The 14353-nt window shown below is 40.0% G+C and overlaps 1 protein-coding gene across 2 annotated transcripts in view; it reads right to left on the bottom strand.

Annotated features, from left to right (window-relative positions):
• Window positions 1-14353, bottom strand: part of MICAL3 (microtubule associated monooxygenase, calponin and LIM domain containing 3) — a 102507-nt gene that overhangs the window by 46500 nt on the left and 41654 nt on the right. For both annotated transcript variants that reach the window (XM_026052170.1, XM_026052171.1), the window contains exon 20: window positions 30-225. In XM_026052170.1, coding sequence (XP_025907955.1) covers window positions 30-225 — 196 coding nt within the window. The remainder of the gene's footprint in view (window positions 1-29; window positions 226-14353) is intronic.

The raw sequence follows: 14353 nt of genomic DNA, 5'->3' as shown, positions 1-14353 counted from the left end.
ACCTTAAGTTAAGGACAACGTGTGCTAACCTGCTGGGCCCATCGTCTTCTGTCACTTTGTCTAATACACTGCTCAGGTTATGCTCTGCCAGTGTCTCTTCGGGAACCTCTTCCAGTTCTTCTTCCCGCTGCAGGGAGAGGCGGTAGTTCTCCAGCTCGATGCGCTCGGGGGTGCCACGCAGCCGCTTGGCAAGGCTGGGCTCTTCCAGCCCATTGAGGTTGGCACCTAAGGAACAAGCCAGTGAACAAATGGTAAACGTAACAGCCAGAATGGCACTTTCCTAAGGAAACTGGGCAACTGGGAGAACTGGGACATGAGGCAGAGGGGGGTAAATAAAGCAAGAGAAAGAGAATACCTTATGTTATTATCCTGCTTGCCACTACAGGCAGAACCTGCTGGGGAGGCAGACTGCAAGAGGGAATCTTAACCGTTCTGCCTAATACATGCTAAAAAATTGATGCTGAATGTCCTAGTTGAGAGAGGAAGTAAGGACATTTTAGCTGCATAAAACAGAGCTATAGTGGTGTCTGTTTGGTAAGGACTGCCACAGACTGGGCATGTCCCACGAGACAAAGTAGAAATGCTGCAGCACAATCCCACTGCACAATGCTGAAATTGTTACCAGTCAGGTTGAGTGGGACTACAGAGTGAAACAGCATGAAAATATTACCTCTACTTAAAGAAAAAGGGAAGGGGAGAAGAGGAATGGAAAGATGAATATGGAGAAAGCTTCCAAACTTTTTCTAGATTTGAATTTATATTTTTTATCAGAGCATGTAATCAGAGCATCTAAGCCACAGGGCAAAACTGACATGAGATGCTCGCAAGCACCAATCCCACAGATCCCAGAAAACTCAAAAGGATACGTGAATCAGGCAGCTGGAGAAAGGAAATACAAAGAAGTTTCACTCAATGTGTCTGTCAATGAATTACGCTCAAACCTGCATTCATCTATCTTAAATTCTAGTCTTCAAAAACATTAGTATTTTACCTTAAGTAGTGTGACACTGTTTTACCCTTATCCAGGTCAGAATTTACAGACAACAGTCTTTCCCAGCCTCTGTTGTGCTATGCTACGAAGAAGCCAAGCCTTTCTTTCATGAGATGATCTCTCCAGTGTTCTGCTCATCCTCCAGCTCTCTGCACCTGTCCAGTTTGGATTACTCTTTCCAGAACCTGCGCGATTGGGATTGTACTCAACTTTCCAGATGAGGTCTTATAAGTGTATCTTGCAGCTCTGCCAGAAATCTCTCATCTGATAAGCCCTGAGAGCACACTGGCCTATTTATACACCACATAATACTGGTGACTTTTATTTATTGACTGATACTGAGATCTTTTTCCTTCTCTGCTTTCAACTGATAAACACAAAACAAAACTCGCACCACTTTCTTAGTGCATGACTTGTCACTTTATACTATTACACGTCTATTTTTAATACCACAGTCCACAAAATTTTGCTCTTCTTAATATATGATATTTTCATCCTCCTCTGCATTGATGATGCTTCAAAATCTTGCCTTAGCAGTGAATTTCATTCCATTACTCTCTCATTTAAATGTGTACCTTCTGTACTCCGTCATTTTACCCAGTTTAGCTAGTAATTACCACGCAGCAGTGTTCAGGTACCTTACTGAAGCCCAAACTGATCAGTTGTATGATGATCGCTTATACAAATCATCACCTATATTATCAATAAAAGCAGTCAGGGCAATCTGGCACAGACTTGGGTCAACCAAAATATTCACAGCATGAACCTGTGCCCGAACCATTTTATACCACTTACCTTTATGAGGTCAAAGTGTGTTATTTGTAGAAAGTGGTGTTTTCCTCCCAAAATGCTTTACCTATTGCTTATACTAACAGATGTGTACGTGTTCAGACAACCTTTTTCTTTTCTTTATTTTTTTTCATTTTTGGACAAAGTGGGAGAGGCAGGGGGATGGGACATTGTTTAGATTCAGCTCAGTTTTATCACCCGGTGAGGTGAGAGTCAGGGTAACTGTTAGCAGGATAAACCCTTTTGATGATAACTTTCTTTTTTTTTTTTTTTGAGAAAGAGCTGGTTTGGTCTCATTTTACTTCTCCTCATTAAAGTACATTAAGATTTGAATTTTACTTCCAGCTCCACTGAGTTAATTTCCATTTCCAAACTTTTCTACATACTAACTAACTTTTTTACTCCCATGCTCAATGGCATTGTCCCAGCAGAAACTGGAAGCTAAATATTCTTTCAATTTCCTGAGAGCACCGAGAATTGCAGTTAAGTCCAGGCCCATCTTCCTTGCGGACCCATTTCCATTTTTCTCCACCTTTCTGCTCTTACACACTCAATGAGTACAGCTGTTTGCTTTCTTTCCCTCTGCAAAGCCTAACTCAGCACGGACTTTGGCGATGTTCCTTTATCCTCATGCTTTCTGGCCTTACACTTTCTCTAAGTGTCTCAACTGTCCTCAAAACATTTTTTTTTTTAATAATTCAGTTTATTTCTCACTTTTTTTTTTTCTCCTTTTCCTTGGAGGCAACTATCCACCCGGTAACACCTTAAGCCTTTGTTGAAAAAGACTACACAGGCCTAGCCATGTAATTAGTGGCAGTTATATTCCAAAACCTCTCCGGAATGATAAAATATCCCATAGGAAAAACTGCCCGGAGCGTTTTTGTCGCTCACTTCTCACCAGGGCTCTGCTCTGAGCTGTGGGGGCTGGGGCCATCGGGCTTCCCCGCAGTACAAGGCACAGGGGCCTGCTCTGGAGCAGGGCTGCAGCACGGCCTAGAGCAGCGCAGGCCCCACCATTTCCCAACGCTCAACTTTAGGCCCGGTATTTTCTGCACGTTTCATGGACCTGGGCTGCACTCTCAGCAAGGATTCGCATTTCACTTCACTCTCTCTAGACCACTTGGGCCAAAGCTATTTTTGTAATCTGTGTTACATTCCCCAAGCCTGAGTTCACAGCAGCGAGGGAAGTGACCTGGAATATTGCTTTGCCAGGTCTGGCTGACAGTGAAAATCCAAAGGATTCTGGGCAATGGAAGAGCACCAAGGTGAGAGAAAGCAAGGGAAGAATATACTAAATCACCACAAAACAGGATCTTTGCTCCCTGTAATGCTCTATACAGAGCAGGGTGCTCTGCTAGGCCCAGCTCCTTCAGCAGAAATCCCTTTGTCCATACTGGTTTTAACTCGTTCTCTTCCAGTGAAGTTCATAAAGTTCACAAAGCAGAAAAAAAAGGGATTTTTTTTTCCAGCTGACATTATTTCTGTTATCTCCTTTTCTAACAACATTGTTTCTGTCATCTTTTCCAAAGGAAAATAGAAAAGAAATATAAAATCATATCCACGTAAATGACCGCCATGAACACAGTATAAAGAAAACAGAAGCTTGATTCACTGCTGCAATATTTGGGGTGAGGGCTGGGAAGCAGATTGGTAACTACAACTCTAAGGTAAAGAATGACTGAAACCCACAGTAACATCTGGTTGTAAGCATTTCACCAGCATATATAATCTTTCCAGCCTTTTTTTTTTTTCCAAAAAACAAGTTATCCTTGCCTTTCTAACTATGTATAGAATGTATAGCCCCCAACATAACTGATACAAAGCGAATCAAAACAGTTTTGTCACAGTATAAACAGAGGGAGCAAGAGATTCAATGCAACTGATTAGAAAAATGGAAAAGACGGAAAAGATGAAAACCCTACCCAAAATTCCAAGCAAAAGGTATGTGGTTGAGCCAAAGCATGCACTAATTTAGAGAAGTTCTGTATGGGAAGAGCCTAGTGCCTCTAGGAAGGAAAGGTACTTCTCTCAGAGCACCATTCCGCAGTCTGTTCTGCAGCTTGCCAGTGAAAGTTACTTGCAGAGTGCACTCTCCATCTGTTACCTGCCATTTCACCTTCCCAGGGCAGCTGGGGCCCATAAAGCCAACTTTCCCAGCCCAGGGAAAAGGGGCTGATGAGGCTGCCTACATTAGAAAGAGTTAGGTTATTATTAGCCAAAGAGGGAAGCTACCTGAAAGCCAAGAGACACTCATCAAGCAATCACCAGATCAATTTAAAAATGCACAAACAACATCCAAAATAGGGCACATTCTAAACCATGGTTCTTTATTTTGCAAGAGCAATGGGCCATGAACATCACATAGATCATCTGAATGGAACTGTTTTCCTAAGAGGACAGGCTGCGTTAGCTGTTGCCTGAAAGCTGCCAGAGTCCTTAACTTATCTCAGCCTTGACGCAGCCCGCCTCCCGTAAAGAAAATCGTGTGATCGGACAGAACATTTTTGCCCTGAACTGCCCTTTGCGAGCACAGTAAGTCCTTCTCTGTGCTCCGATTTCAGCAACTTTGGAGGTTACTGGGAGGCCTGAGAAGCTCTTCTTAAGAGAGAATCCCATGTCTATTTTCCACCGGGGCTACTTTGTTGTCCAAAAGCTAGAGATGAGCTCCCTAAGTTGGATAAAGTCATGCTCAGGTTGCTTCCTGGACTAATGCTTGCTAAAGACAGGAGAAACCTGGTAATATGCGAGTAACGAATTCCTCCCCACCGGGAAGCTAAAACTACCTGTCCTCGCCCAAATCTTTTCTCTGTGGTATTGTATTAGAATTTGTTTTTCATAATCATACAGTACCTCTATACTTCCTCTTCTTAGGAATATCTGTTAAGACTGCAAGGTCTCTAAAGTAATTATCATGTCACACATGAGTCCCCAGTCTCAGATGGGGCTTGGGGAGTTAACAGCAATTCAAAAAAAAAAAGGAGTCTCACGCAGAAGAGGCAGTGGATTAAAACATTCCCCCAGAAAATATTCATTCTAGATTTCTTGAATCTTGTGCTTTTATGATAACCTGAAGCACTGTACCTGTCTTCAGTCCTCTCTTCCAAACTCTTCAATTACCTTCTACCTTCACACAGTGGTTTGAGAGCACAACTACATCAGACAAAAATAGCTCTTATGGAAACAACAGCATATCACATATGACAAAGTACAAGGAAAGAAGATGTGAACCATTCTGCGGAGTATAAACACAATATGGTTAGTTCTGAGTCAGAAATACTACGTGTCCTAGGACTCCATTGACATTAGGTTTTAAAAAACACCTTTTGAGTAAGGAGTCTGAAGTTTGTTTGCAGTTCAGTGGACACAGAGAAGAACAGAGATGTGATATTTGTTTTGGCTTCTCATTTTGCACCTGTGTTAATATCATATCAAGTTTCTGTTTTTTTTTTTTTTCCCATAAGTTTCATCCTCACCCACTCCAATTCCATTAACTGTCTCTTTGTAGTTCAAATCCACTTCCCATTCAAGTGCCTCAAAATGTTTTACAAGTATTAGCATATTAAAATTAACCTATTTTTGAGGTAGATAGGTTAGATAGGTAGAGGTATTACACAAGCCCAGACACAGAGAAATTAAATACCAGCAAATCAGTCTCACAACAGGTAACTGGTGGTGCCAGAAACGGGATCCAGAATGCCCAATGTCAGGCCTTTTGTTCTCAGCTTAAGTCAAGATAAAAGGTTTTGAAATAAGAAAGGGACTAAAAGCTGACAGATTTTAAGCCTTTTATAATTATTACACAAGGTGCATGAGCAGGTTCAGCAAAGGCATTTCCTATGAGATGCTCTCTGTGCTTAGCACACTGTTGCCTTAAAGAAAGTCAAAAACTGCCAAGCACTTACAGGGCATCTTTTTTAGTGATGTGTACCAAAAATGGAGTTCTTAGTATCTAGGTATGTTTTTGGATGCTGCAAATATTTAAACAGTGAGTCAGTTAAGTGCAACTGATTTCTTTTGAGACATGTAGCCAGAAATCCCCTCCTTAATCCTCTCCAAAATTAGTATCTAGCTACTGTTAACAATTTTTTGCACTGCGCAATATGAGATATACAAAACGTGGCTGGCAACTCTAAATGGATTTGCAGAAGTATATTAAAATGATTTTTTTTCAAGCTTAATAAGACATATAAGGGTTTGGCTCTGGATTCACCTACGCTTTAAAATCTGATCTTCTCTTTTAAAAAAATATCTAAGAAACCACTAGAAAGAGCACAACAAATGTGGTGAATTCTTATCACTGCTTGTTCACATAGCCTATCATACACTTAAGAACTTAAGAACTTTTAAGAAGCACATCATCAAAGCCAAAAGAGGTAGCATAATAATCTGCTCACATACAGATAATCATGCATTTCTTTGAAAAGAAACACATAAAAGTCATCAAGGTTAATGCTATTTTGATACAATGCCTCAAATGTGTATCTCCCTATTTTCTAGGGTATTCTCCAGCCTTCAGGGAGACTGGAGCTGTCAAATCTTGAATTTTCTGATATCTGCCTTTCAAAATTGATCTGTAACACTTAGGTTTTGCTAAATCATTTCAATTTTAATCCATAACTATTATGTTCAGCTAAATACAAAAGCTCTGAATTCAGAGAGAGAATAATATGACGAGAAATACAAAATAAATTCATAAGCAAGATACCCAGAATGTCTGCACACGATTCAAAAAGAGCTCAAATCTGAGGATGACCCTAGTGAAATTCTTCTGTAAGATTCCTATCCATATCTGCTGGTTCCCTCTGTAGTGAGAGGCAGAGAGGCCTCCAAGACCATTATCTGTATGGGAAAAACTGTAAGCTAAAATATTCAAAGAATTCTGAAACCCCAGGAACCATCGTGTGGAGATACAAGCCCCTTGGCCCACACTGCAGCATCTCCAGCTGGAATCACATTCTTCTTGTCTTAGATACTGCCAGCAAATGTGGAAGCCCATTCTCTTCCTAATTACACAAATAAACTAGACTGACTATTGAATGAAGTAATTTATGTGTTTAACTTATCAATATTACAATACTATCCCCTCTCCCCATGGTATTAAAAGAGTGCTCAATATTGTCAAAAAAGACACTGAAAAAAAAGTCTCCTACCACATCAGCAGAATAAGGCCTAAAAATTGTCAATTTGATTTGATCTTACCTTTCTTCATTTTTAGTGGAACTAGGCAAAAGTGAATATAATGAATCCATTTTATTTTAGAATTACCTTTCATTTATTCTTGAAAACAAACCAAAATCAATCACAGCTCACACCAAGGTTATATCTGAGATATAAATGTTGTTTTTCATATGCAGAAGCGGAAAGAATCATTATTAAGTAATGAAAATGTAAAGTTCAGCACATGACTAAACAGTACAGAAAAGCTGCCTTCATTCCAGCAGAGGTACAGAATAATCCAAGAATACAGCTATTTTTGGCTCCTGGAAAGTGTCCAGAGTTGTGGATGGAGGCAGGAAAGAGAAACAGGGAAGAAGGTATTAGGTCGCCTAATCCAGGCCCCAATGTTCACTGCTAAGGTTCATTTTCCTCACTGATTCTTTTCCGACAGAAAATCCTAACATTTGTACAGATTTAATTCTTCTGCTGTACCAGACTACCAGCACTAGAGATATAAAACTCCTATATTAACCTCTATTTTTATGTCAGTTAGTAGCTGTTATGCCCATTATCTATCTAGCTTGGTAAGTCAGTAACATATTACTTATCACCTTCCATTTTGTAGGTTATCTCTTAGGATGCCTGAACTCTCTCCAGTATTTTGATCCACTCTCCTGTATGTTCCTGGCATGGTTTTCATTTCCTGAAGGAAGCTGAGCGTGGGAAGGCTGCAGAGCACTGGAGGATAATCTGGCTAAAGACGATATTACTCTGCAGGTGGAAATTTTGTCCTGGTGACTATTAAAGGTACATTACCTCACAGAACCACCAGGGATATGTCCCACCCAAGGGCTGGGAGAAAAAGGAGAGGAGAGGGAGAGGAGAGGGAAAAAGGAGAGGAGAGGGAGAGGAGAAGGAGAGGGAGAGGGAGAGGGAGAGGGAGAGGGAGAGGGAGAGGGAAAGGAGAAGAGAGGCCACTCTGCGGCCTTTAAAATCATGGAGACTTTGGTTCATGGAGTTTTCCCCTGAAAGATTTTTTTCTTTGTTTCTTTAAGTTCCTTTGGAATTAACACTTAAGCATGGTTTTCCAAAAATAATCCTAAGAATAAGTCCTTTTTCTAAAGCGTTGGAAAGAAACCTCCTCTATCTTCACTACTACAGAGGACTTCAGAGTCATTTATTGTGGCATGTTCAGAGGCCTCCTGCAACTTTTCATTTCACCAAGTGGTATCACACAAACATTCGTCCTGTGCAAGTAACATATTCTAATAAAAAGTTGAACAATGGTCATTTCCAACCAAAAACACTAGAAGAATCTATTAATACATATAATGCCTACTATCAGTAGAAATCGGTACTAAAAATCAGTATTTTCAACTCCACCTAACATTTTGGAAAATGTTTTGATCACTATAGAACAAACAACTAGCAATCAGAAATTTTATCATACACAGGAAAATAATCTTCATTGTGTGATCGATGCTTCCTGCCTAATTACTACCAGATGCCAAAAATAGCCTTCAAATTCAGTAATAAGTCATGATTATATGAGTATCTTCTTTCAACTACTGACCTAATCATTCTCTTCCCTTACAACTTAATATGGATTTCCATAATGAATGGATCTCAAATTTGTCAGAATACTAACTCTGTCTTGATTTCTACCATTTGTTTCAAGATTACAAATGCAGCAATTGCTGCAGGCTGAAACAGGCTGAAAGCTGAGGCTGGTGGTTACAGGAAAATATACAGCGGGACATTCATCCTAAGGGAAAGCTCTATATGTTCCAAACTGCAAAGACACCTGCTCTCACGTTCTTATCTCCATTTATTTCACATATTCTTGTATATTTTTTAAAGCAAAAAAACATTCAAATCTAACTAGAGCTTCACGTCTTAGTGTATTTTTTTTCTGCCACTAACAATATTCCATTATATAAGTATATAGCTAGGTATACCTAAAAATTACCACAATGCTAAGAAACAAAGTTTTCAAAGGACACATTACTGATTAAAGACACATCAGATTTGATGTTTTAAATCAGCAAGTTACCCAAGCCTGAAAGTATCTGAAACATCTCAGGTTAAAAAAAAGAAAAGACCACAGACTATTTTTAAACAGTTGTACCCCCAAGCTGTCAGATAAAGTTCTACAACAACAGAGAGGACAGTTACAAAATTTTCCAAAGAAAGAATACGCAGAATACTGCAATGACAGCAAACACGAGAAATGTCAGACTAAACATACATTTTTGAGAAAAGATGTAAGCAACTAAACTGAGCACAGAAGTGCCGTCTCATCCTTAAAGAGCATCTGCCCTGTTTTGCTTGGAAGTCAAAGCTCTACATTACTAGGACCAGCTCAGCAACCACCACTCCGCCTTTCTCCATAAATACACTTCAGAAAAGCAGGAGAAACGGTCAGATGTTGATTTTATTGTTTCCATTCCAACTCTTGGTGGTTTTGGGGGATTTTTTTTTAAAGTTTGTTTTTCTCCCTTTGCTCCATGATGTATTTTAAGATATATTACAAACCATGTATCTTAATATTTGAAGTTCCTGTCCACCTGCACGCTGGCTTATTTTCATTGGTGTACAGATGGACAGACAGCTACTCAGTAAACCTATAATATCACCTTATTATCTTGAAAGTAACTTATGTTTTCTCATCACTGTTACAGGATACTAGAGGAAAAGAACTGTATGCAGCAGTTATTTTGCTTTCTCCTATACCTGATGAGGCAGCTTAGTATGTCTAAAATTCGAAGGAGCTTCTGCACACTGGGATTTCTACACTGTCCTAGTAATGTGTGCAGCAAAGAAAATGGTTTATGCAAACAGCCCTCTTGGAAAAACTGCTACCACAATCCAGGTAAGAAAGTTTCTTCGGGATTCATTGTGCATAGCATCTAAAAGAAAGTCCCAAAAGCTCAAATCTTAGTATGAGGCTTCCAAAGTTATGTTAAGGGTAATTCACCCCAATCTGAGGTTATTATCTGATTTTCAAGGACACAAAAATCTTTGAAATACTAACATACTAATTCTTACAGATTTAATATGTTAAAGACATCTTTCCCTTACAGGTTAATGGTGATTTACAAACTTAGTTATGATACTTTGCTTGTAACTGCAAAAATAACTGCAAAGAAGTATGTGAGGCCTCACCTTCTTTATTTGTAAGATGAAGATAATATCTAATATATTTAACACAAGCTGCAAGGTCAGCAATGCTGAAGACCATGAAGTGACAGATGCACCTGAAGGACAAATCTCAGTTGAGATCCCTAGACAGCGTATTCTGAAAAATTCAATGTTTTCCCTTTACAGAACTACAGGAAAAGCAGCACACACGCTTGATAAGAACACTGTCAGGCCCAAACCTTAAAAGCTTTAAAATATCTCAGATACCATTCTCTTTAAGTAAATATCTTAGAATGGAAAGGGAGGGAAAAACAGCAGTGAATACAGGAGTGCTTGAAAAAGATCCAGATTTGTTTCGTGAACAAAATTAGGAGAGCTGTAACAGAAGAGGACTCTTGAGTGCTCAGGTCATGGAAGGAGTCCCCTGCTAACATCTCTCTCCAGTCTAGTGGGGTAGGATACAAAGCTCAACTTGTCACGAACACTGCAGTAAGAAGAGATGAGAAGCGAAGTACAGAAAGTCAGTGCAAGAGCTGCGTGGGCTTCTCAGTAAGGTGAAAGTCCCTGGGAGTTCTCCCATTACACAAATATTTGGTTTCTGCAATTTCTAGCTAAAAATTGTCTCCTACACTGCTTCAGTAAATCCCATTTTACTGTAATAGGTTCAAAAATAACCCCTCCGCCCACCCTTTCTTCAAAATTCCTAAAGCAAACACTTGATTTCTGGAAAGTGGATAAGTACTCGTGAAGTTAACGGGTCTCCTGACGCCGAGTAGTGGAGGCTGTTTAGCCATACCTCAAAATGACATTTCCAGTTCATGTAGGAGCACTCAAAGTTTTACCCTGACCAGTGAAGGCACCTTTTCAGGACTGTTGACAGCACTAAAAAAAAATAAAAAGCAGTTTGAAAGGTATAAAGTGCTTATTCTCGTCCAAAGAGAGGAACTTTGTTTGCAAGAGAATTGGTTTCCTGTTGCAGTTCAGTGATTCACTGTTTAAATAGGACTATGTGGCTGAATCAAGCTGAAGGAAAAGATATATATCATTAACGATTATGGTCTGAAAAGTCAGCTGCTATTACAAGCTTTTAGTTGCCAAGAGTGCAGTAGGAAGGATATGAAAAGCGGGTGAGACGAGGCATGGACGGGATGATGCCTTAACATAGATGCCTTAACACAGACTAATTGGCTTACATCTCTGAGGGTGGCAAAACCCAGCTCAGCACTTGGGCCCAACTTCACATGTCGCTTAGGCTTGAGGGCAGGAGGGCATCTCCTCACACGCTGTTCTCACATGCGGGGAGTGCCACACAACCAGACCAAGGTCATACAGGATTTGGCCATGAGATCCCTCATTTACTTCCATGTGACCTACCAGCATCACAGATGCTGCCATGCAAGCAACAGAAAAGAAGATCCTACCAAAAAGCTTACCTGTCACTGTAAAGGTAAAGGTTATGCTTCCCTCTCCCTGGAAGCTGACTTGCACTTGATCACGTTCCTCCTCTCCCCTACAATTTCCTTTCACTGCTGCTCATCTGCCACAGGGAACTCCGGCCCTTTAGCAAGGGGCCCAAATCAACCTCCCTGATCAACAAGTCAGTGAAGCCACAACAGGGAGAGCCCATCTGTCCAAATCAGATTATACCAAAGCAGCCTCTGCGTAGTACATCCTGAACTCTGATTAAGCCACAGCAGAGCAGGAAAATAAATAAACAGATAAATAAATAAATAAACAAGATGCAGAAGTACCCCGAGAAGTTACCAGCTCCATCGCTTGCCATAGGGGAACTGCCACCTCCAGAGGCCTCTGTGGTACTTCGCAGTTATAGGCGGCACATGCCACGGAGCTCCCCAAAACTGCTGGTGAAAGAATATTTTACCTTGCTAGATCTATTCAGTTTGCTCTCCCCCAAACGCTTATTCCCCACAGCATTCCTTACCTGGAGCTACTGGAGGCCTTTGGCAAGGGGAATGACAAAGAAAAACTCAGAAACCTGAAGAGTGTTTGGAATTTATTCCCTTGAACAATTCAAAACATTTGAACAAATAGTGTATCGATTTCACAGCAAAAGGAAAACCAAGTATTACATAATTTAGAGAGACACACACCCAAAACAAAACCAGCTTAAAAACAACCGCATAAAACAAAATCTTCAAAAAGGCTATTTAATGGAGACATGAAGCATTTCTGAGCACTAATCATCTTACTAGAACATTAAGTGTCACTGAGCTTATTTTATGCAAAATCTCTATTTTTCTATGAGGGAAAACTTAAAATTCCCCCAAACGGCCATTTGTCAGATTTTGCTTTTCAAAAATACAAATGCTTTAACGCTCCCAGAAAAAATAAAAACTCTTTTATACACACTCAGTACTATTTTTCTAAGACACAAAAGCAGCTTTTGAGAGTGCCCAGAAAATTTCATATCACCCTTCAGAATATACACATACAAACAACAAACAAATATTTCAGTGGAAAAGGTCTACAGGTCTGAAAGCTAGAGAAAAAGATGGAATTGGGAGTCTCTGCTGCTCCCAAAGAAAAGTGTTCTTAGCAGGATCCAGTTTTGAGAACCAATTTTGGACTCTGCTATTGAATATATCCTTCCTCAGTCCCTAAATACTACTATGTTTTTCAGTGCAGCTCTATTGGGTCAGCTGCATTTCCACACGTTAGAGCAAACAGCCTTTCTGTCATGTCTTTGGCTTTCCAAATTTTCTGGTCTCTATTTTCTGGTCTTTTAGCAATCTCTTCTATTTCACCCTCAAACCACTCAAATCCTGATAAGAACACCGACAAGGAACAGGATGGACTGGGAACAGTCAACCACATCTCCTAAGAGAGTTTCCTGGCTTGCTACTGAAGGATGATTCACTGAGCACTGAGACTTGGTTCTAATCATGCAACCCACGCACTCTCCTCAGCTTCCAAAAATACAGAGCCTAGCTCTTGAGTTTATATTTTAAATTTTCTAGCACAAATAAATAAATCTTGCATCAGATCTCTCTGGAGCTGTACGAAACCCCATAAAAGGGTTCAGCACAATGTGCGTGTCTGCAGAAGAGACAGCCAGTGTCCCTCCAAAGAGAGGAGACAACCTTCAGGGCACAGCAGCAGAGGAACTACCTCTCCTCCCTATTTGGTGTTGCATCCTGAAATAGGCATTTCTGTATAAATGTGTGGGTAAGCAATCTCCATGTTTGGTAGCTTAAAATAAAGGCACTCCATTGAGAACACAAAATTGGAGCTTGCTACATTTTCTGTAATCCAATGCTTTAAACGCACCAAATTAAAACAAAAACAAAAATCAATGTGAACGATCATGAAAAGAAGTGACCGAGTGGCAGATTCCATGAAGATATATTTGTCTGCCTGAGCAAACAGTATTGCTTCTAGCTGAATCATGCTCACAAGTGAGGCATGCACAGCGTATGCAGAATTGTAGAAGGGTGAAGTTTACAAGTAAGATGCCTATTTCTATGGAGAAATATATAAAACTTTACTTGCACTGCATAATACCGAAGAACAGTGTGCAAATCCTGCATGTATTCAGAAAGATTCAAAAAAATTACTCAGATAATAAGATCCTCCTGGAAATGTGGCTTACAATCTACCTTTATGGGCATGCAATGGAAATGAACAGCCACTTTTTCCTAACCCTGAAAGTCAGCAAAAGAACTTCCTCTCTGAAAAGCCGACCTTGGCTTGCTATATACAACTGACTATATACTAACAGCCTCTCACAGCCAGCTTTGCTCAGTGCATTGCTCATTGAAAGCACTTAAGGCACATCCATTGGGGATTTTAAACTTTTCATATTGCACACCTATTTTATATACACTGTATATTTTTGTGATTTCAGAGCAGAATATCTAATGCCTCTATTTTGCACTGAATTTTTCAGTTTTGCATACTCCTGCTTACATTTGGTTGCTTAAATCTTTCTCTGTAACTACTGTCACAGACAGATATTGCTAAGAACCTCACAACTTGTCTTTTACTGTTGTATGTTCTGAGGCATGAGTTTCCCTGGCAGGTCTTTTCTTTCTGAAGAATGAATACATTCAGGGAAATGTATTGCTGTGGGAACACAAGCCTGGAATAGGAAACTTCTTACCACAAAATATCACTGCTCAAGAAGCAGTATCATAAACCTGATATGGATAAAGACTGTTCCAAGTCCACCTGTCAAGAAAGAGCTCAAAGTTCAGAAATATGTTCTTACAGACCTTTAGAACAAACAGAAAAACAGCATTTGCATTAAAAGCACAT

The sequence above is a fragment of the Nothoprocta perdicaria genome, unplaced genomic scaffold, assembly GCF_003342845.1.
Source record: "Nothoprocta perdicaria isolate Ctin4 unplaced genomic scaffold, notPer1 scaffold_84, whole genome shotgun sequence".
Lineage (NCBI taxonomy): Eukaryota > Metazoa > Chordata > Aves > Tinamiformes > Tinamidae > Nothoprocta > Nothoprocta perdicaria.
The sequence above is the reverse complement of the archived record's forward strand: the minus strand, read 5'-3'. Positions and strand labels throughout refer to the sequence as shown.